Here is a 22998-nt window from a genome sequence, read left to right on the forward strand (position 1 = left end):
CCGGAGCTTATTAAACAGGTAACACACTAATATATATATACATGTGCGTGCGCGCGTGTAGAGCTAGACATCATATATTATATTGAAATAATCCAAATATCAGAATTCTAACAACAATTACAGAATCATAGAAGTTCTAAACATACATAACTGCATTGATACAAACAGATAATGCAACAGGAAAACATGGAGTTAGGTTCTAAAAGTGATTGACTGCATGAACCAGGCCACCAGAAAAAGCAAGAGGAGAACATGAAAAGCAGAGCTTGCCTTACAATCGGCCATTTTATGTATTGCATGAACAAACTGCTAAATTCTAAGCAACGAATGAGCTAAACAAACATTTTCATGGAATGCTCAAAATTAACTTATAAATGTCTTTTAAGTCTCAAGTTGGATGATATGATAAAGAAATAAACACCTCTGTTTTTATCAGGAAAAAAAAAGGAATTTTTTGTTTTCTCAAATCTGAGGTCCAACTGTAAGAAATTGCTCAGCTTAAGTCATTTGGTGGATGATTATGTGTTTGATTGCCTTTCTTGTTTCCAATGGCAGCAAACCATTTTAAAGCATACAAATGTTAAGTGATATAAAAGGATTAGAAACACACACCAGAAATTCAGAAATATATTCTGCATATTTATATTCAAGAGTGATTCATTCAAAAGTAACGAGAAGATACAAGAGTTTATACACAGTTCTTGCCAGCAATAGCTAGTCACAGTACAAAATAACAGAGCTCCAAATCAGCCATTATTGCACAACAGCATAGAAAGAGTTCACATAATTTAGCAACCAGAAAAACACAGCATTAACACTCAGCAATTCAAGCACCAACATCTACTTCGTTGCCTCTCCACAGGCACCCTGCATTATTTGAATACTTTTGGATGATCTTTCAAAGCCTCCAGGCGCCTTGACATTTAGGAGCCAAGCAGCAATGGGCTCCCGCAAGAGAAAGTGTGTTTAACCTGTTTTCATCTGTAAAATATCATAATTAAAAAAATCCTAATTTAAGCTTTGTTTTAATTAGAAAATTTAATTGATTTCTATTTTATTAATCACTGACCTGAAAATGCAAGATATATCAAGCATTAAGTAAACAATGACAAAGTTTTGTCACTATTTTTCACATAAAAATTAAAGGCAATTAGTTGATACTCAGGTATGATATTCTCATCTAGAGATGTTTATGAGATTCTTACCTCACCCAAGGTGGATCGAAGGAATATGAGCCATCTTGAACCACTCCCTTCCTTTCCTCTTTTCAAGCTTCGAATTCAATGAAGAACAGTCCGTGATACTAAGATGACACAAGGAGGAAGGTAACCCCTCTTCTGGCAAGGAACGCAGCTCGTTACACCCGTTTATTTCTAGAGATTGAAGCGAGGTGAGTTGCTGAAGTCCATTTTTATCCAGGGATTTGAGACTCAAAAGGCTGCTGATGCGTAAAGAATTGAGATTAGTTGGCAGCAGCCCGTCCTCTGGAAATGACAACATGTCTTGGCATCCACCTTCAATCTCAAAATTACAAAGAGAATGAAGTTTATGTAATTCCCACGCTGTCTGAGGAGTGATTTTGTCACAGAAAGAGATGCAGAGTATATTTAAGCTGGAAGGCAGGCGCCACGGTGGAAGTGGCTGCAATTCCCTGCATTTGTTTATGTGCAGTGATTGAAGAGATGTGAGGTTTTGCATCCATTGTGGCAGTGACTTGAGGTTGTTGCAGTTGGACAAAACAAGTGATGTCAGGCTTGGCGCTTCCAATCCCTCTTCAGGAAAAGTTGTCAAATTAGGACAATCCCTGATTTCCAAAACCTCAAGTGACTTTAGATCGTTTTGAGAACCCTTCTCCATCGAAAGATATTCAAGTTTTTTGCAGTCCCAGAGACTAAGAGTTTTAAGGTTTGGGAAGGAATCCAAGCGGAAGGACCCGAGAGAATCACAGCTGCTTCCTAAACATAAATGTTCAAGGAGAATAAACTGATTCGCTATTTCATTATGTTGGGGAAACTCTAAGTTTCTGCAGTTGCGGATGTAAAGTCGTTTCAATGAACTTGGTTGATGAAGTTGAGGAAAGGTCTTGAGTGAATCACAATCGATGATATACAGACGTTGAAGAAGAGGTCTGTCCAGTATTCCTGTAGGTAGGGACTCTAAGGCATCACACCTCTCAATTTTGAGGCTGGGCAACCGGGCTGGTAATTCCGTTAATTTTGTGATACTTGACACTTTGAATGTCACAGAAGAAGAAGATGAGAAAGAATCATCGAGTTTCTTACTTGGTATGAAGTGCTCTGGAAAGAGAAAAGAATCATCCAGTCTCTCATCACTTGGTCTGGAGTACTGTAAAGAGCCAAAAAATTCATCCGGTTTCTGACTTGGTATGGAGTGCTCTGGAAAGAGAAAAGAATCATCCACTTTCTCATCTCTTGGTATGGAGTACTCTGGAAAGCCAAAAGAATCATCCACTTTCTTACTTGGTACGGAGTGTTCTGGAATGCCAAAAGAAACATGGCCTGAAATCTCAAACATGCTTAAAGGAAAAGGAGATGCTTCTTCACCATCATTTCTTGACAGATTACCACCCTTACTTCTTAGGCGCACCTTATCACAATTGGATAACTCCAATTCACAATTATATGGAACCCTTGGAAGTGAATCATCAAGCTGCTGACATTCGGAGATCCTCAGTTCTACCAAAGAAGGAAGGCTCTTTGGTAAACCACCCTTCAAATTTGGACAGTTTGTTAGATTAAGCTTCTGCAGGCAAGGAAATTCTTCACCTTGAAGTGATACCCACTGTTCCCATCGTAGCATTCCTTCAAATGTTAAAGTCTTCAGAGACTGAAAAGGTATAGAAATGGATTCATCCACCCTATAGAATTCATGGCCGATGCTACTAACACTGATGATCCTTTCAATTATGAGATGTTCTAGAGATGGGAGCTGTCCAAGTGGTGGCAAAGAGAAGCAATTATTGCAGTCACGGAGACACAGAAACACTATATTTGAGAATGAAGAGTCTCCCAACCAAGACGGGAACTTTGTGCCCCCATAAAATCGAATTGTAAGTTTTTTCAACCCTGTAGGAGGCTCTAGATTCTCCAACACCGCCGTATCCTTGACTGGGTCACTTTCACTGCCGCTCCACTCCAAATGCAGTTCATTGAGATATTTCTTAGCTTTCAACTTGGCATCTGATGCATCAGATGATGAGGATATATTCTGCAACTTTGAAACGGACACTGTTCCATGAAGATCTATAAGCGCCCCCATCTCTTTAATATTCAGCCCATAGCCCACAATAAAATTAGTCAAGGTCTGAAGGCGTTTTAATCTGCTCATTTCTTCTGGCATCTGCAGCAAACCAGCTCCCTTAATGTGGAGATGTCTTAAATTAAACAGCTTTACAATGTTTCTCGGTAACAAAATAAGATTTACACAGTTTGTCAGTATCAGTGTTTCTAGAAAGTACAGAGTACACAACGATTCAGGCAAACTTAGTAATGCACTTTCTGAGAGGTTGAGGTAACGTAGATGTTTCAATTTGCCTATTGAATCAGGGAATTGAGCTTCTTGAAATTGAGACAACGATAGGACTCGCAATCTTTGTTGTCTCGTCAAAATATCCTCCACTGCATAAGTACTTAATTGAGAAGATCCATGATCTGAAGGAGAATTAATCAGAAAGAAGGATCTTAATCTGTTAGCTTCATCAGTGCCCTGGAGTTTCCCAGGGGTATCATATTGGCCGGTTAAAATGGATAGATGGCGCATTCCCTTAGGTATTGGACAATTGCGTTCTAATCTAGAACATACTCCTTCAGATGCAAAACTAGCCAAATCATGTATAAGATCATGCATTTTAAAGTACGAGCCACCAACTTGTGTAAAAAATGACCGATTTAATAAACCGTTAAAGTAATCAGCACCTACCTGTTCCATTGATAGGCCACCAAGCGCAGACGGTACTAGAAGTCCTGCTGCCATCCACAAGAGGATCAGTTTTTCCTTCTCAAACTCATAATCCGAGGGAAATAACGAACAATAAGCAAAACATGGCTTTAGATGAGCGGGAAGGTGATCATAGCTCAATCTTAGAATTGGAAAAAATGATTCGTCTTGTCTGAATTGCAATGATATGCTCTTCAGGACATGATACCATTCCAGACGGGACCTTCTCAAAAGCAAGAGGCTCCCAATTGATTTTGCAGCCAGAGGCACGCCATGGCATTTCTTCACAATCTCCTTGCCAATATCCTCCAGATCTTTTGCATCAATTTCACTCATCTTAGCAAATGCAGACTTATAAAATACATGCCAGCAATCCTGGTCTGTTAATAGTCTTAGCTGATAACGAGTAGAACACCCCACAACATCCGCAACTTCTGCGTTGCGTGTGGTAATGAGGATCTTGCTTCCCCATCCACCATCTTTTAGAGGAGTTCGTAGGAGGTCCCATTTTTTAATATCTTCATTCCAAACATCGTCTAAGACAAGTAGAAATCTCTTCCCCGCTAAGCTTTCACGCAGTCTACTTTGAAGCAGATTTAGGTCACAGCCCTCAGGAATATGGCGACTGATGGCCTCAAGTATCATCCTGGTGATTTTCATAACATCGAAGTCAAAGGAAACACTTATCCATGCTGTGAGATCAAAATGCCTCCGAACTGCTACATCGTCGTATACAAGCTGCGCAAGAGAGGTCTTTCCACACCCACCCATGCCGATTATGGCAATCCCATCAAGATCTGCATCCCCTGATAGCAACAAGTCAATGATTTGGCTCCTGTCTTCGTCTCTACCAACGACTTCGGTTGCACCTACAACAGGAGTGGTATGCAACCTGTGTGATACGCTTTGCTTTGGAAAGTTAAAGTTGGATATTTCCATAACAAGGAAATCAATAAGTTCCAAAATTTGCTTGATCTTTGATTGCATCCCCTTGCCATATCGTTCCCCAAAAGAAGGGTTGAAGGTACGTGCCCAAAGTCCTAGTTTTTGAGACTCAGATTCCCGTTTGCGTCGCGTGACTTCGTATAAAACCTCATCCGCCAGGTCGTCTGCGTCGTACACAACATCTTCGAGGTTCTGAAGCACGTTCCTCAGGCCTTCATCTTGTTGAATCTCCTCTGCGTCCCTAATCAGATGGCTAATTCTCATCAGCGTTGAGTAAAGCGTTTGCAAGTATGCAGCATATTTCTTATGTTTGTCTGCGAATTCTGATTCTAGAACTGAGCGAAGCTTCCCTAATAGCACCGCAATGGAAGTAGACAGAGCAGCCATGTTTGAGGCAAGAAAGGACTGCTTGTGCTAGATCTGATGAGATTCCAAAGGTGGATCCGCGGTCGGAAACTAGTTGTGGAGTCTCCGTTGATTTTTAGAGGCTTTTGGTTTGGGGACTAATATAAAGAAGGGCGAATATTTTCAGTTAGGTGCAATGATAATAAACTTATAGTGATTGGGGGATATTAGTTTAAGATATACAACAACCATGTTATTTTTGCATTCTATACGTATCTTCATGTATAATTGCTCGAATCATAAAAATATATAAAATAAATAAATACTTGAATTTAGCACTTTTTACATTTATGAAAAATGTGATTTAAAATATTATCTTATATGCATCCGGTTGAAATTTTAAATTCCACGTGCGAGAAGAGTCAACACATGTCTAATGAAGTTATGTTTAAAAATTTTAAATATTAATTTAGTAATTAAATGGAAATGTGACAATATTCTAAACTTTCATTTCACTTATTTTAAAACTAAACTTATTTATCCTTTATTTGTAAACATTCTAAAATTTATACAATTGTTCAACATATTTTTTATTTATTTGTGCAATTTATTATTTTAAAACAATTAGTAATCAACCACTAAACATGAGATGCACCAAACCATATGGTTCATTAATTGGTGCATGATCTCCTTACTTAAATATTAGAGTTCGAATTCTATTTTTCTCAAATCCAAAAGATATAAAAAAAATCTTTTTTAAATTAAATCAAAACATGTTTTACTGCATCCATGTGTCAAAACAGTTGACCCATTTAGAGACAACTTTTATTTATTAAAAAATTAGGAATGAGATAAGTTAGAATTTGGGTCAGTGTGGATTTGAAGAGAATAAGACTAATTGGGGAGGTTGCCCTCGCTGTCATGTATCAAAAAATTCCTTTCAGATCATATGTTTCTCTACAATAAAAAAAATTGACAAACAATAACGATGAGCATATAATGATTCTTATAAATTAATGATTTTTTATGTTTGAAATATTCAAAGTTTTGAATTTTAATTATCTTAAGTTCATAAATTAAATTAAATCGAAAGAACATGCCAACCAGTACACATAATTTAAATAATTATTACTAATTAATTATATACTATATTCATAGAACATGTACTAATTGTTGAGTCAATATTCAGGTATAACTCAACTTTTAATTTGAAGAGAAGAATGCATTATATTTCCTTTATTCCAACCATTGTACCAGAACGTAGCCTCCCTCGATATTCCTTCTCGCTTTCAATAATTTTATTTGGAAGTTGATGTGCCATCTCACGATTTAATTAAATAATTAGTACATAATTTCAATGCTTGGTTGGCTGGCATATCTCTTTTTCCTATGGACTGAGGTTAGAATCAAAAATGAAGGAGAGCTTATTTATATTAACTAGTAAGTTTAGGGTTAAAGGAAGTTAACATGCAATGATTGCAAGTCTTGATTGAATTAACCAGCAAAGAACACATATAAAGACACTTGTTGAACACATAGACCATGCAACCATTATTCTCAACACTAGGGATGTCAACGGGTACCCTATTATATGGTACCTAATAAACGGGTTCAGGTAGGATTCAGGTTGTGATTTCACTATCCGAATCGGGTTCGTGTATCACTCTTAGGGTACCCGTTACCCGAACCCGATTATGTTATATTCGGGTTTGGCGGGTACCCGCCCTGAACCAATTTACAACTACCCATTTATATATATTTTTATTATTTAAATAATTGAATAAAATTGATGCTGATTGGATTCAAACCCAGGTAAAAAAGGAAGACACTCAAAGTTTATACCATCTTGACCAACAGTTTCTTTTATTAAATATTGACAAAAATATTAAAAATATAGTTAGTTAAATTATTAATGTGATGACATTAATATATATAAATAGAAAAATTATTAGATTACCTAGGAAGAAGATTTTAATAAATTTTTAATTTAATTGGGTTTTTAAATAGGTTAGGGTAATTATAGGGTAGTAAAAATGTAATAGGGTTAGGGTTAGCGTAGTAATTTTAAAATTATTCGAGTAGTTAATAGGATTAGGATAGTCGATTTTTTATAGAGTTAAGGTTCGGGTACCTCGAAATTATAGGGTACTCGACCCGTTGACATCCCTACTCAACACCCCTTAATGCTGGCATTTTTCACCATCAGCATTTTTCAATTATGTTCAAACTTAGCAATGGAGAAAGGCTTAGTCATAATGTCAACAGTTTGATCATCAAATGAGCAATATTATATGAGAATTTCACCTTTCTTTGTTGTATCCCTCAAGGCATGATATTTTACAAGAATGTGTTTAGTTCTCCCATGAATGACTAGATTTTGAGCTATTGATATTGCAAATTTATTGTCAACAAATGCCTTGGAAGGATTCATTAACAACATTCCAAGTTCAAATAGAAATTTTTTCAACCATATCCCTTGATTTGCAACTGCAACAACTATTACAGACTCTGCTTCTGCTGAGGATTATGCCACTTATTCTTACTTGTGTGAATTCCATGAAAGCACTCCTTTCTTGAGAGTAAATACATATCTAGAGGTACTTTTGACATCATAAATGCTGTTTCCCTAATCACTATAAAAAAATCCCACAAGTTCAACTATTTCAGCTCGCATGAATGGGACACCATAGCTTGCCATACCTTTTAGATACCTCAAAATCCTTTTGACTGCTATAAGATGCAATTGACATGGCTGTTGCATGAATCATGACAAGTAACTGATTGCAAACATAAGTTCTAGTCTAGTTGAACACATATAAAGAAGGTAACTTATTAGACTTCTATATTCACTGGAATTGTAGAGCTTGTTACTTGAGTCATCTGAAAGTTTCTCATTTGCATTCAAAGGAGTTTTAGTTGTCTTACAATTGCTCATGTTGAATCATTTCCAAACCTTTGCTATATAGTCTTGTTGAGTCAAGTGAATATTGCTCCCAGTTTGTGACACTTCAAGTCCCAGAAAGTAAGTCATCAGGCCTAAATCTAATATGTTAAATTCTTTCTCCATTGTTGCCATAAGTTTAGCAATACCATTTGTGTTTGCACATGTTATCAAGAGATCATCGACATATAATGATACAATTAAAGAATTAGCAATACCTATTTCCATCACATATAGTGTGGCCTCATTTAAACTTTTGTGGGACCTTTGATTTTGCAATAAGAGTCAATCTTACTGTACCATGCACGTGGTGCTTGCTTCAACCTATATAAGGCTTTATGTAGCCTACACACCTTGCCTTTATCAGCTTCCATTTCAAATCCCACAGGTTGTTCTACATATATATCTTCATTCAATCTACCATTTAAAAATGCAAACTTAACTTGAAAGGCTTTCTAACCATGAGCCAGTGACTTGACAAAATAAGCCTAATAGTATCCAATCTTGCTACAGGAGCAAAAGTATCAAAATAATTCACTTTTAGCATTTGAGAAAAACCTTTTGTAATGAGTCTCGCTTTGAATTTACTCAGAGAACCGTCTGCATTCATCTTTTTCTTGAAAATCCATTTCATGTCGATCATTTGTTTGTGTTTTGGTTTATCTAAAGAGCCCAAGTCTTGTTTTTCTCAATCATTGCAACTTCTTCTCTCATGGCTGATCTCCATTCACTATGAAGTGCAACTTCATCAAATAAGGCAGGTTCTGTTATTGCAACTTGACATATGTTGTATATGTCTTGAATACATCAAGAACCTCGTACAAGAGTTTTATCAATAACCTCATCAAGATCAAGTTCACCACTGTCATCATTTTGATCCCAGATTCTTGTTTCACTTTAACCTTGAACTTTGGAAAGTGATTAAACACTTCAGATTTATGTTTCATAAAATAAATTCAAGACATTATGGAAGCATCATCAATGAAGATTAGGAAGAACTTATTTCCATTTAAAGATTCTTCAGCCATAAAGCCTTCTACGTCAGTTTGTACCAATTCAAGCTTCTTGGTTGCTTTACTTGATCGAGTAGATGGAAAAGGCTTCCTAGTAGATTTCCCAAACTAACATGTACTACAACTTGGTTTGATTCAGTTAAGGAAGGCAGATTCTCCATTAGGCTTGACTTGTTAACCTGTACGAAGGAACCAAGATTACAATGCCCAAACTGTTTATGCCAAAGGGTTGTCATATTCGATTTTACCTTAGAAACTAAATAACAAATATCTTTCAAACTCACAGGATAGCATTTCCATTTCATGGGAACATTCATAACAAACTCACCCGATGGATCATACATAGTACATGATTTATCCTTAAAAAGCAAGACATAACTAGCATCCACCATTTGGCTTACGCTTAGGAGATTTTGAGCAATATCCAAAACAATCAACACTTTTCTGACATACCCGATTTCATTTGAATGTTCATTGTACCTATCCCTATTGCATATAAATACTTGTCATCACTTATTTCAATACTGGATTGATGTAGAGTATCGAGTTAAGAAAAGAGTTCTTTGTCTACAACCTTGGGCGGTGTCAAGGTCATAAACCATTGCTCTTCAACAACATAAGCCTTTTCATTTGCCTACGGTACCTTATCATGCTTCTTTGGTTTATTTTTACATCCATTTTCAATGTGACCTAATTGTTTACATGCATGACACCTTACACTCAATCTGAACCAACAGTAGGCCTCTGAATGATTCTTTATCTTACAATGAGAACATATCTGGAACTTGCTCTTCTTTTCATGAGTTTGGTTATACTAAACACTTCCTTATTCTCTCATTTTAATCACCTAAGCCTTTTTTCATGCTTGACTCACCTCCTGCATTTCCTTTCATCTTTGTAAATAAAGCATTTTTAGTTGTATTATCAACTCGCATTACTCTTTTTTGCTCTACAACTTGGAGTTCATTCCCTATATCAGTAAGAGTTAAGGTTGACAGGTCCTTTGACCTTTTTGATGATGAAATCAGGGGTTCAAATCTTTCTAGTAGAAACACAATGACCTTTTGGACTACACGGCTTTCAGAAAGATTCTCTACCAACAATTGCACCTGGTTCACCACTCACATGATATTGTTAATGTATTTTTTAACATTTTCGATATCCTTCATTCTCAGGGTCTCAAACTCCCTCAATAAATTCATCACTTGTATTTGTTTTGTCCTTTTTGAGCCTTGGAATTCCTCCCTAAGTTTGTCTCGTGCATCCTTTGCTAATGTGGATCCCAATATCCTTATAAATATGCCATCCGAAACAACTCCATGGATGTGTGTGTAGAAGGAGAAAAATTATCAACCAATTGCATGCCGCCACATGGATTTAATAACCATGTAATTAATTATAAAATAATTAATTTATTGGTTGGATTATTTTAAAGACATATAGTTAAATCAATCCACCTATTGGTAGATAATATTTATATATTTTTTTACCAATCAAAAATTAGTAATTGGTCATTCAATTTATCTCTAAATAAATCAAAATAATTTAGAGATAATATTTATATTTTTGACCAATTAAAAATCAATTATTGGTCATCCAATTTATCTCTAAATAAATCAAAATAATTTAGAGATAATATTTATATTTTTTACCAATCATAAATTAGTTATTGGTCATCCAATTTATCTCTAAATAAATCAAAATAATTTAGAGATAATATTCATATTTTTGACCAATCAAAATTTAACTATTGATCATTTAATTTATCTCTAATAATTATATTAATTTATAGATAAAAGTCAAATTGGATTATTTAATTTATCTCTAAATAAATTGAGATAATTTAGAGATAATATCTAACTTTGGCCAATCAAAATTCAAAGACTCAAGGTCTGGCCAATCAAAAGACTTTTAATGAGTCATCATAATTTTTCTCTAAATAAATTAAAATAATTTAGAGATAATTCAAAGAGATTACACTCTTATCAAAGTCTCCCACCAAACATTATAAATAGGGGGCTCCTCGAAGCCATTTGATTCATTCGGAGGCATTCAAATATTAGAAGCATTTAAAGCATTTGAAGATTGAGAGCATTTCAGAGATCAAGAAGAATAGAAGATTTCTGAAGTGAAGATCAAGTAACAACGAAGTTCATGATCAAGTAGCAACGAAGTTTGTGATCAAGCAACAACAAAGTTCGTGATCAAGATATCAAGCAAAGTTCGTGATTAAGATATTGTGTTCGTTACCAAGATTAAGTCGTGAAGACCCTTGAAGCGAAGATCAAGTGTTCGTGATCAAGATTAAGTCGTCAAGACCCTTGAAGCGAAGATCAAGTGTTCATGATCAAGATTAAGTCGTCAAACCTTCAAAGAAAAGATCAAGTGTTCGTGATCAAGATTAAGTCGTCAAGTCCATTAAAGCGAAGATAAAGTGTTTGTGATCAAGATTAAGTCATCAAGACCTTTGAAGCGAAGATCAAGTGTTCGTGATTAAGATTAAGTCGTCAAGACCCTTAAAGCGGATATTAAGCGAAGTTCGTGATCAAGATTAAGTCGTCAAGACCCTTGATGCGAAGATCAAGCAAGTTCGTGATCAAGACTAAGTCTAAGTTCGTGACTCTTGAAGACGAATTGAAGAAATTAATCAGAGGAATTTTCAGAGATCATCACTCACATCATCAAATTTTTGTATTTGTCTCATAATTTTCAAGTCAAGAAATTTCGACGAGAAATTTGTGTGTACAAATTTCTAGCACATCCAGTGGGACAATCTCTACCTCTCATCTTTTTTCTTCAAGCAAATCTCTAAATATCTCCAAGTTGAAATGGCTCCTAAGAAGAATCTCACCAATAAACCTACTTTCAAGCTTGCTAGAGCGAATCCTATAGTCTTTCCAACCTCATCATCAAGCACAGATGTTCCAACACATCCATATGGTACTCGGAGAAAGACAAAAGCTTTTACTGAATTGTATGAACAAACTCTTCCAGTCTTCAACCAAAATCCTTTGTATGATGCTTCTTCCCCAAGTTTCGAAGAAGTCACTACTATGCAACTTGCTTCGTCTAAAGGATCAAGTACCAATAAACTCAAGGAATATGATGGCTACTCAAGCAGTAGCTCTGTTTCATCATCCCCTCACCAAAGTTCTTCATCAAAAGTCGATTCTGGAATGATGGTTATCATAACCATTGGAACAACATCTCTAGAAGAACAAATTACGCTTCTTGCGAAGATTGTGGAATCTCTGACAACAACCATCTGAGAAAATGATGAACAAATTGCCTCAATGATGGCAAAAATCAGTAGCCTTATTGAAAAGGCACCAATGGATCTTGGTCAAAAACAACGCCAAGATAATGAGGAGAATTCCACTACGAAAGTGGAAAATAATCTCCAACAAAAATCTAATGTAGCAGTCACCACCAATCAATTGAAGGAACTCATCAAAGAAGCCATCAAGGAACAAGTGGAAAGTGTCACTCAACCTTCATACACATATGCCAAGCCATATTCTCAAAGGATTGATCGCATGAGGATGCCACTGAACTATCAGCCACCAAAGTTCCAACAGTTTGGCGATAAAGGAAATCCTCGTCAACATGTTGCACACTTCATAGAAACTTGTAACAACACTGGCACTTATGGTGAAGCAGTTTGTTCGCTCTTTAAAGGGCCATGCCTTTTATTGGTACACAGACTTAGAGCTTAGGATGATTGATAATTGGGAGCAATTAGAACATGAGTTCCTTAATTGCTTCTATAGCACTCAACGTGTGGTAAGCATGATTGAACTCACAAGTTCGGACCAATGGAAAGATGAACCTGTGATTAATTATATCCATAAGTGGAGAAATCTCAATCTTAATTGCAAAGAGCGACTGTCTGAGTCCTCAGCTCTTGATATGTGCATCCAAGGGATGAGTTGGGGGTTATGCTATATTCTTCAAGGCATTAAGCCTAAGACTTTTGAGGAATTAGCTACTCGCGCTCAAGACATGGAATTAAACATGTCAACAGCTAGAATCAACGACCTTCAATGCAAAAGCCAAGGAAAGGTTAGCAAGATGTCCGTAAAGGGGGAAAAGCCTCGGCAGATAAGGGTGAAGGGAAACAGTCTATGACTATAAACACCAAGCCTATCAAGGTGACTGCCAATTTAAAGAAAACCCAAGAAACGAAGTTGGGTCCCTCACAAGATAAAAAGAAAATGTCTTTGAAAGAAAGAAAAGAGAAAAAGTATCCTTTCCCTGACTCAGATATCACAGGAATATTGGAAGAACTTCTAAAAGCTAAGCTCATTCAATTGCCAGAGATGAAGCGACCGGAAGAAGCTGATCGAGTAAATGACCCCAACTACTGCAAGTACCATCGTTTAATTGGTCACTCCATAGAAAAATGGTTTGTCTTAAAAGATAAAATCATGGGTTTATACCAGGATGGGAAAATTGAGTTTGAAGAAGAAATGGCTACAGCAAATGTAGCATCAACAACAAACATGCTTTCTCCACTTAATGTGTGGAGCAAGATAAAGTTCGGATCCTTCGACTATATAATGTTGGCTCCGAAAGTAAAGGAAACATCCAATTCTCAAGATAATGTGGGCAAAGCTTGTGATTCTACAAGTAAGGATCCAAACAATTAAGGATGGATCCTAGTTACTCATCAGAGAAAAGGAAAAAAAGTCCTCCCAAGGACAAGCAAGCACCAAGAAGATCTAAAACGATGAAACAGCCATCTAGGAAGATGATGTTAAAGGTAATGCCAAGAAAAGTCAGTATGGGCAAATGTGAAAATTCGATGGTGCAAAGGCCTAGACGACCAATCACCTTGAATGATTTCATGCCAATGCAATTCAAAAATCAAAATCCAATTCCCACATCGTGTTTCCAAATTGATGAAGATATTGGGAATGAAGAAAAAATTAAGTTCGATTCTAATTCCTCTTATGGTGCAGAAATTACATTTTCTAACGAATACTTATTGTTGGGGTTTACCCCTTATAATCGGCCTCTTTTGGTTCAGGCATATAGTCGTGAATAGAAGATCAATCGAATCCAAATAGATGATGGATCTGCTGTCAACTTACTCTCACTAAAAACAATGAAAAAGCTTAGGATGCCTCTTGATGAATTATCAAAGAGTCGCTTGATGATCCAAGGTTTCATTCTTGAAGGACAAAGAGCTATAGGAAAAGTTAGACTTAAACTTTTCATTAATGATATGGAATCTAATCCATTGTTTCATGTGATTGATGCTAACACAACATACAACATGTTGTTAGGACAACCTTGGATACATCAAAATGGTGTAGTATCGTCAAAACTTCATCTATGCTTCAAATATTGTAGAAATGGTCAAGTGAAGACAGTCATAGCAGATGCTAAGTCATTTACTACAGCAGAGGCATATTTGGCTGATGTTAAGTTCTACTTGGAAAGTACTTTTGTAGAAGAAGTACAATCCAAAGGCGATCAGGGAAATGATGAAGAACAATCATCAAAGGGAAAGGGAAAGAAATCATCTTCATCTACAAAGGAAAATAATGACCTTATTGAAGGCTTAAAAAATTTGACTTTGCCACTTATTAGTTTAGAAGAGTCAAAATTCACTAAGTCTCCATTGAAGGGATTTGTAAGGCCAACAAAAGAGCCATTGGTTGAACACGATGATCTTCCCTCTCAAAGAGCTAATGGTTTCGACCCTAATGCTTATAAGCTTCTAATAAGGGCTGGCTACAAACAAGAAAAAGTTTTTAAGTTGGTACACGAGCCTAGTGAACCAACCAAAGAAACTTCACAAGATCCTTCCAAGAATAGTAGAGTTTGGCAAAAAAAGGTAAATGTTGTCAAAACTATAAAATCAAGGTTGGGATTTACACCCTCAAAGTTAAAGATTCATAAAGAAGCTTCAAGATATATAATGACTGAAGAAGTCAACGATGAGGAAGAAACCTTAGTGGAGTTATCTAGACTTTCAGTTTTCGATTGCTTAGGCACAATCACAACTCGAACTTCAGTTTTTGATCAATTAAGCATGCCTTCAAATCGAGGTTCAGTGTTTAATCGTATCAACAAAGATTAGACAAAAGGGACTTCAAGAGATTCCATCAGTTTGAGGGTAAAAAGAAAACCTTCACAAAAGAGGAATAAAAAGAGCCTCGTGACATATGAATTAAAAGATTTTCTTAGCATCATCCCTTCACGAATCAAAAGAAAAAGTGAATGGATTGTAACAAATCATGAAACATTAAAGGCTAGAAGGTGCATTGTGATTGTGACTAAACAAGGCTCATCTTCAGAAGAGGAAGAGCAAGAAGGAATGGAGATCTTCACATGTAATCACATGTCCATAGTAGAAAATGATGAAAAATTTGAAGAAAAAGATATCCAAGAGGCTCCTCCGTCATTAGAGGAAGGAAATCGGCCTACAATTGATGAATTAAAAGAAGCTAACATAGGCACTACAAAAGATCCTCGTCCAATCTTCATAAGTGCTAGTTTAACTTCTGAAGAAGAAAAATCTTATCTTGACCTTTTGACAAGGTATAGAGACGTCTTTGCATGGACTTTCAAAGAAATGTCAGGGTTGGACCCTAAAGTCGTTGTCCATCATCTAGCAGTAAAGAAAGGCGTTTGACCCATTAAACAAGCTCAACGACATCTTCACCCTAACTTGATTCCCCAAATAGAGGCTGAAGTCAATAAACTCATTGAAGCTAGCTTTATTCGAGAAGTCAAGTACCCTATTTGGATCTCAAATATTGTTCTAGTTAGAAAGAAGAATGGCCAAATTTGAGTTTGTGTGGATTTTCGAGACTTGAACAATGCTTGCCCAAAGGATGATTTTTTTCTCCCTTTGATAGAAATAATGGTGGATGCAACAACTAGCCATGAGGCTTTATCTTTTATGGATGGCTTCTCTAGTTATAATCAGATTCACATGGATCCAAAAAACAAAGAGCTCACTGTATTTCGAACTCCTAAAGGAATATATTGTTACAAAGTTATGCCTTTTGGGTTAAAGAATACAGGCGCCACTTATCAAAGAGTAATGCAAAAGATTTTCAATGATATGCTACACAAGAATGTTGAATGCTATGTGGATGATTTGGTGGTTAAGTCCAAAAAGAGGGTTGATCATCTTGAAGATCTTTACCAAGTATTCGAGAGATTGCGTCTCTATCAATTGAGGATGAATCCCTTAAAATGTGCCTTTTGAGTATCTTCGGGAAAATTTTTAGGATTCATACTGCGCCATCCTAGGATTGAAATTGATCAATCAAAAATAGATGCAATCATGAAAAGGCTTGAGCCAAGCAATCTCCACAAACTTAAAAGTTTGCAAGGAAGATTAACTTATATTCGACGCTTCATATCCAACTTAGCTGGTAGATGTCAACCATTTAGTCGATTGATGAAGAAGGATACGCCTTTTGTTTGGGATGAGTCTTGTAGTAATGCTTTTAAAAGCATAAGGCCTTATCTACTAAAGCCTCCAGTTTTAAGGGCTCCTACACTAGGACGTCCATTGATCCTTTATATTACGACACAAGAACGCTCTTTAAGAGAACTTTTAGCACAACAAAATGATGAAGGAAAGGAAAGTGCGCTTTACTACCTTAGTAGAACTCTTAATGGAGCAGAATTAAATTATTCTCCCATTGAGAAGACATGCTTGGCATTAATGTTTGCCATTAAGAAATTAAGGTATTATTTGTAAGCTCATTCTGTTCACTTAATTTCATGAGCAGTTCCCCTCAAGTATCTTATGTCAAAATCAGTGCTCAGTAAGAGATTAGCAAAATGGGCTCTTTTATTACAAGAGTTCGACATCACATATATCCCTCAAAAGGCTGTCAAGGGACAAGCACTTATAGACTTTCTTGCAAACCATCCAATTCCAGATGATTGGAAATTCTCTGAAGACCTCCCTAATGAAGATGTTCTCTAAATTGAAATCCCTAAGCCATGGAAGCTATACTTTGATGGAGCAGCTTAACAAGATAGAGCAAGTGTAGGAATCATCTTTATTCCCCCAAAAGGAGAAGTATTGCCATACGCATTAACCCTCATCGAAAATTGTTCCAATAATGTGGCAGAATACCAAGCCTTGATCATAAGTTTGGAGATGGCAGTGGATATGCAAATCACTCAACTTAAAGCGTTTGGAGATTCTAAGTTAGTTATAAACCAAGTCCTTACACTTTATGAGGTTAAAAAGCCTGAGCTCTTGCCATATGTCAAATATGTTAAGAAACTTTTGAAGTGGTTTGACAAAGTCAGCATAAAACATGTGATTAGAAAAGAAAATAAGCAAGCAGATTCTTTGGCTAATTTAACATCAGCAATTGCATCACCAAATACAGAATTAAAAGTGCGTCTTTGCAAGCGATGGATCATACCACCAATCACTCTAGGTGAAGAAGTTGACATAGAGTCTAATGTCGTCTCAATCCTTGAAGTGGGAAAAGAAGATTGGCGACAACCGTTGATTGACTATCTAGAGCATGGGAAGCTTCCTAATGATCCAAGACATAAAACAAAGATAAAACGTCGAGCTCCTCTATTTATTTATTTCAAATGTACACTTTATCGTTGTCCTTTTGACGGAGTTTTTCTTCGTTGTTTAAGAGATGAAGAAGCATACAAGGCTTTACAAGAAGCTCACTCAGGAATTTGTGGGGCGTATCAATCTGGAGCCAAGTTGCACTTCCAAATCAAAAGAATGGGGTACTATTGGCCAACAATGGTGAAAGATAGCATGGACTATGCTAAAAAATGTCAAGCATGTCAATTTCATGCTAATTTCATTCATCAGCCTCTTAAGCCACTCCACCTAACAGTTACATCGTGGCCATGTGATGCTTGGGGACTCGACTTGGTTGAACCATTACCTAAAAGCTCCACAGGGCATCTCTACATAGTTGCAGCCATAGACTACTTTTCAAAGTGGGCGGAAGCAGCATCTTATCGAGAAGTAAAGAAAGAAACAGTTGCTACCTTCATTAGAACAAACATCATTTATCGTTATGGCATACCACAATGCATCATAACAGATAATGGAAAACAATTCGCAATAGAGAAGTTATGTGCACAATTTAACTTCAAGCAATATAATTTTTCCATGTACCACGCACCAGCAAATGGGTTAACAGAAGCTTTCAACAAGACTTTATGCAATCTTCTCAAGAAAGTTGCTAATCGCGCAAAGAAAGATTGGTCAGAGAAAATAGGGAAAGCTTTATGGGCTTATCGTACAACATTTCGTACGCCTACTCAAGCAACTCCATATTCGCTTGTTTATGGTGTGGAAACTGTCCTCCCATTATAGCGTCAAATTCCATCATTGAGAATTTCCAATCAAGAAGGTCTTTCAAATGAAGATAATGTTTGCCTACGCCTTAAAGAACTTGAAGTGTTGGATGAGAAAAGGTTGGAAGCACAAAAATGCTTGGAATGTTATCAAGCTCGATTGTCCAAAGCTTTCAACAAGAAAGTTAAACCATGATCATTCCAAGTGGGAGACTTAGTTCTTGCAGTACGAAGACCAATAAACACTACACATCGTATGGGTAATAAATTCCTCTCAAAGTGGGATAGACCATATGTTGTTCAAGAAGTCTACATAATGGCGCATACAAAATTGTTGATCAAGATGGAGTAAGAGTTAGCCCAATTAATGGTAGATTCTTGAAACGTTATTATGCTTGAAGGTTATATGCTCCTCGGTAAGAGCTTAAACTGCATCCAAAAAAAAAACTGCTAAGTTGAAAATCCTTAACAGGACGACTTAGGCAAAAGTTAAGGCCAAACAAAAAAAAGCCTGCTAAGTTGAAAATCCTTAACAGGACGACTTAGGCAAAAGTTAAGGCAAAAAAAAAAAACCTGCTAAATTGAAAATCCTTAATAGGACGACTTAGGCAAAAGTTAAGGCAAAAAAAAAAGCCTACTAAGTTGAAAATCCTTAACAAGACGACTTAGGCAAAAGTTAAGGCAAAATAAAATAATAATAAATATGAACTACATTATGACTTGATCCTTCTTCGTATTAGGAGGTACGTAGGCAGCTTGGTCCCATTACCAAGTTCAATCACACCAAAAAAAAAAAAACAATCTCTTGTATCAAGCATGGCTCAATTCTTTATGATGATGAAGCTACCAAGATAGAACATCGAAGAATAGATCAAACGTACTACTGAAGGATGGTTCAAGGTCAATAAATTTGCGAACTTGTCCAAAGTATTCTTCAACTATGTTCTTCAACTAGGCTGAATCAATAGTTTCGCTGTGGGAAGAAACAACCCTTTCTTCATATCTTCATTCTTGGAGACAATGAGAAGATCTTTATAATCCTTGAAGTATACCATGGTGATTATAAATTGTGTGCTATTTTAAAGAGCACCTCCCAAGGATCAACGAGTGCTATTATAAAGAGCACCCTCTAAGGATAATAAATTATGTGCTATTATGAAGAGCACCGCCTAAGGATCAGCAAGTGCTATTATAAAGAGCACCCTCCAAGGATAATAAATTGTGTGCTATTACGAAGAACACCTCCCAAGGATCAACAAATGCTATGATAAAGAGCACCCTCTAAGGATAATAAATTGTGTGCTATTTTGAAGAGCACCTTCCAAGGATCAACAAATGCTATGATAAAGAGCACCCTCCAAGGATAATAAATTGTGTGCTATTTTGAAAAGCACCTCCCAAGGATCAACAAGTGCTATTATAAAGAGCACCCTCCAAGGATAATAAATTGTGTGCTATTATGAAGAGCACCCCCTAAGGATCAATAAGTACTATTATAAAGAGCACCACTTTAAATTGCTGCCAATTTCTCTACTTCAATTTGAACTTATTTTAATTATACGCGCATAAATTTGAGATTTAGTTGTCAAAAGAATATCAAATTATTAGTCTAAAACAGCAATTTACAAAAAAAAAATAAAAAAAAGTTGAAGCAATAAAAAAAATTTGCAGCAATATGGATCTTTAGCACGGTAATTTGTGGGTGATTATATGCATGATTTCTTAGCTTGATTATAAGCTTTCAAGGCCGCAAGATACAATGGGGATTTGCATGGCTATTATAGTGTGGCATGATAAATGGTGGCTTATCATGGCAATTAGATAAATGGTGGCTTGCATGCTTTTAACATGGAAATTGAAACAAGTGGGGCTTGTAGTTTGGGAATTGGAATAAATGGCAGCTTGCAAGATTGTAGCATGCAAAATAATGGGACTTGCATAATTAAAAAGCCCATAAGCAGGCAAATTCTACTGCCATGTTAACAAAATAAAATAAAGGGAAGAGAAAGAAAGGACGACATACCTTATAATTTTGAGAAGATGAAAATCGATTTTTGCTAGCTTATGGAATACTTGTATTTCCAATATTTTGTACAAAAAATTAACAAGGGAATTCCCTTTTTATAGAGTAAAAAGACAAAGTCCTTGTTGATTAAGGAATGTAATCCTAATTGCAATATACTTCTTTAAATAGTTTTATTGCAATATACCTCTTGCAAAATTATAGCCTTATTGCAATATACTTCTTCAAGTAGTTTTATTGAAATATACATCTTCCAAGATTATAATTCTCTTACCTATGAGTAAGCGTATTTCAAATTTAATTTGGATTGCAACTATGCCAAGACACATTAGGATTTTAAGATATCCTAGAAATTTTAAAATTTCAAGACTTGTCCACTTGTCAAATTCAAAATTATGTGTGAACAAGTCTTGAGGGGTCATTTGTAGAAGGAGAAATATTATCAACCAATTGCATGCTATCACATGGATTTAATAACCATATAATTAATTATAAAATAATTAATTTATTGATTAGATTATTTTAAAGACATATAGTTAAATCAATCCACCTATTGGTAGATAATATTTATATTTTTTTTTACCAATCAAAAATTAGTAATTGGTCATTCAATTTATCTCTAAATAAATCAAAATAATTTAGAGATAATATTTATATTTTTGACCAATCAAAAATTAGTTATTGGTCATCCAATTTATCTCTAAATAAATCAAAATAATTTAGAGATAATATTTATATTTTTGACCAATCATAAATTAGTTATTGGTCATCCAATTTATCTCTAAATAAATCAAAATAATTTAGAGATAATATTTATATTTTTGACCAATCATAAATTAGTTATTGGTCATCCAATTTATTTCTAAATAAATCAAAATAATTTAGAGATAATATTCATATTTTTGACCAATCAAAATTTAACTATTGGTCATTTAATTTATCTCTAATAATTATATTAATTTAGAGATAAAAGTCAAATTAGATTATTTAATTTATCTCTAAATAAATTGAGATAATTTAAAGATAATACCTAACTTCGGCCAATCAAAATTCAAGGACTTAAGGTCCGGCCAATCAAAAAACTTTTAATAAGTCATCATAATTTATCTCTAAATAAATTAAAATAATTTAGAGATAGTTCAAAGAGATTACACTCTCATCAAAGTCTCCCACCAAACATTACAAATAGAGGGCTCCTCCAAGCCATTTGATTCATTCAGAGGCATTCGAAGATTGGAAGCATTTGAAGCATTTGAAGATTGAGAGCATTTCAGAGATCAAGGAGAATAGAAGATTCCTGAAGTGAAGATCAAGTAACAACGAAGTTCGTGATCAAGCAGCAACGAAGTTCGTGATCAAGATATCAAGCAAAGTTCGTGATCAAGATACTTTGTTTGTTATCAAGATTAAGTCGTGAAGACCCTTGAAGCGAAGATCAAGTATTCGTGATCAAGATTAAGTCGTCAAGACCCTTGAAGTGAAGATCAAGTGTTGGTGATCAAGATTAAGTCGTCAAGACCCTTGAAGCGGATATTAAGCGAAGTTCGTGATCAAGATTAAGTCGTCAAGACCCTTGACGCGAAGATCAAGTAAGTTCGTGATCAAGACTAAGTCCAAGTTTGTGACTCTTGAAGACGAATTGAAGAAATTAATCAGACGAATTTTCAGAAATCATCACTCACATCATCAAATTTTTGTATTTGTCTCATAATTTTCAAGTCAAGAAATTTTGACGAGAAATTTGTCTGTACAACGTGCCAACGCTCTATAGCGCTTAGCAACCTCCTCGTTATGTTACCTGTTGTAGTCTCTCTCAGGATAGGTACCTCATTTCCAGATTTTATGACATCCCAAAGGTTGTAACCACGAAGATAGGCTTTCATTTTAACTTAATAAATTGTATAATTCTCTCTATTGAAGTTCGGTGGAAATTGATGACTAAGAATATTGTTGGAGGCTATTTTGCAAGTACGATGGTTAATTTTCTTTATATTTTGGAACAATAGCTTTTTGATTATCTTACAAAAATAGTCCCTTAAGATTCAAAATAGGCTTTTGATACCATGAAGATAAAATAAGGGAAGGGATAAGGGTGGTGTATGTAGCCACTATTCAATGAATCAGAAAAGAATTTAATAGAGATACGAGACATGTTTTGATGAATGGCACACTTTTTTCATACAAGACAACCATATTTATGCTCATAGTGGGAAGTTACATGCATAACATTTGTCAAGACATGAATTACAAGTATTAAGTCATCGATTAAGTGTTAAAGGATTACAAGTGTTAAAGGAAGTTTATAGGATGTTAACATGCAATAATTGCAAGTCTTGATTGAATTAACCAACAAAGAACATGTACAAAGACACTTGTTGAACACACAGACTAATCGAGTATTATTCTCAACATTCTCAAAATGAGATTCTAATACACTCTAAGACTCTCACTCGTAC

General features: G+C 35.6%; 1 protein-coding gene across 1 annotated transcript; it reads right to left on the reverse strand.

Annotated features, from left to right (window-relative positions):
- On the reverse strand, positions 619–5289 carry LOC18587391 (putative disease resistance protein At3g14460). The gene is made up of 2 exons (XM_018128926.1): positions 1206–5289; positions 619–981 (listed from the first exon to the last, which is right to left on the reverse strand). Exon 1 carries the CDS (start codon positions 5287–5289, stop codon positions 1207–1209), a length of 4083 nt encoding a protein of 1360 aa, XP_017984415.1. The 3' UTR covers positions 619–981; position 1206.

This window comes from Theobroma cacao, chromosome 10 (genome assembly GCF_000208745.1).
Source record: "Theobroma cacao cultivar B97-61/B2 chromosome 10, Criollo_cocoa_genome_V2, whole genome shotgun sequence".
NCBI lineage: Eukaryota > Viridiplantae > Streptophyta > Magnoliopsida > Malvales > Malvaceae > Theobroma > Theobroma cacao.

Coding starts and splice junctions, on each gene's coding strand:
- LOC18587391 (XM_018128926.1), bottom strand. CDS start 5,289: ATGGCTGCTCTGTCTACTTCCATTGCGGTGCTATTAGGGAAGCTTCGC.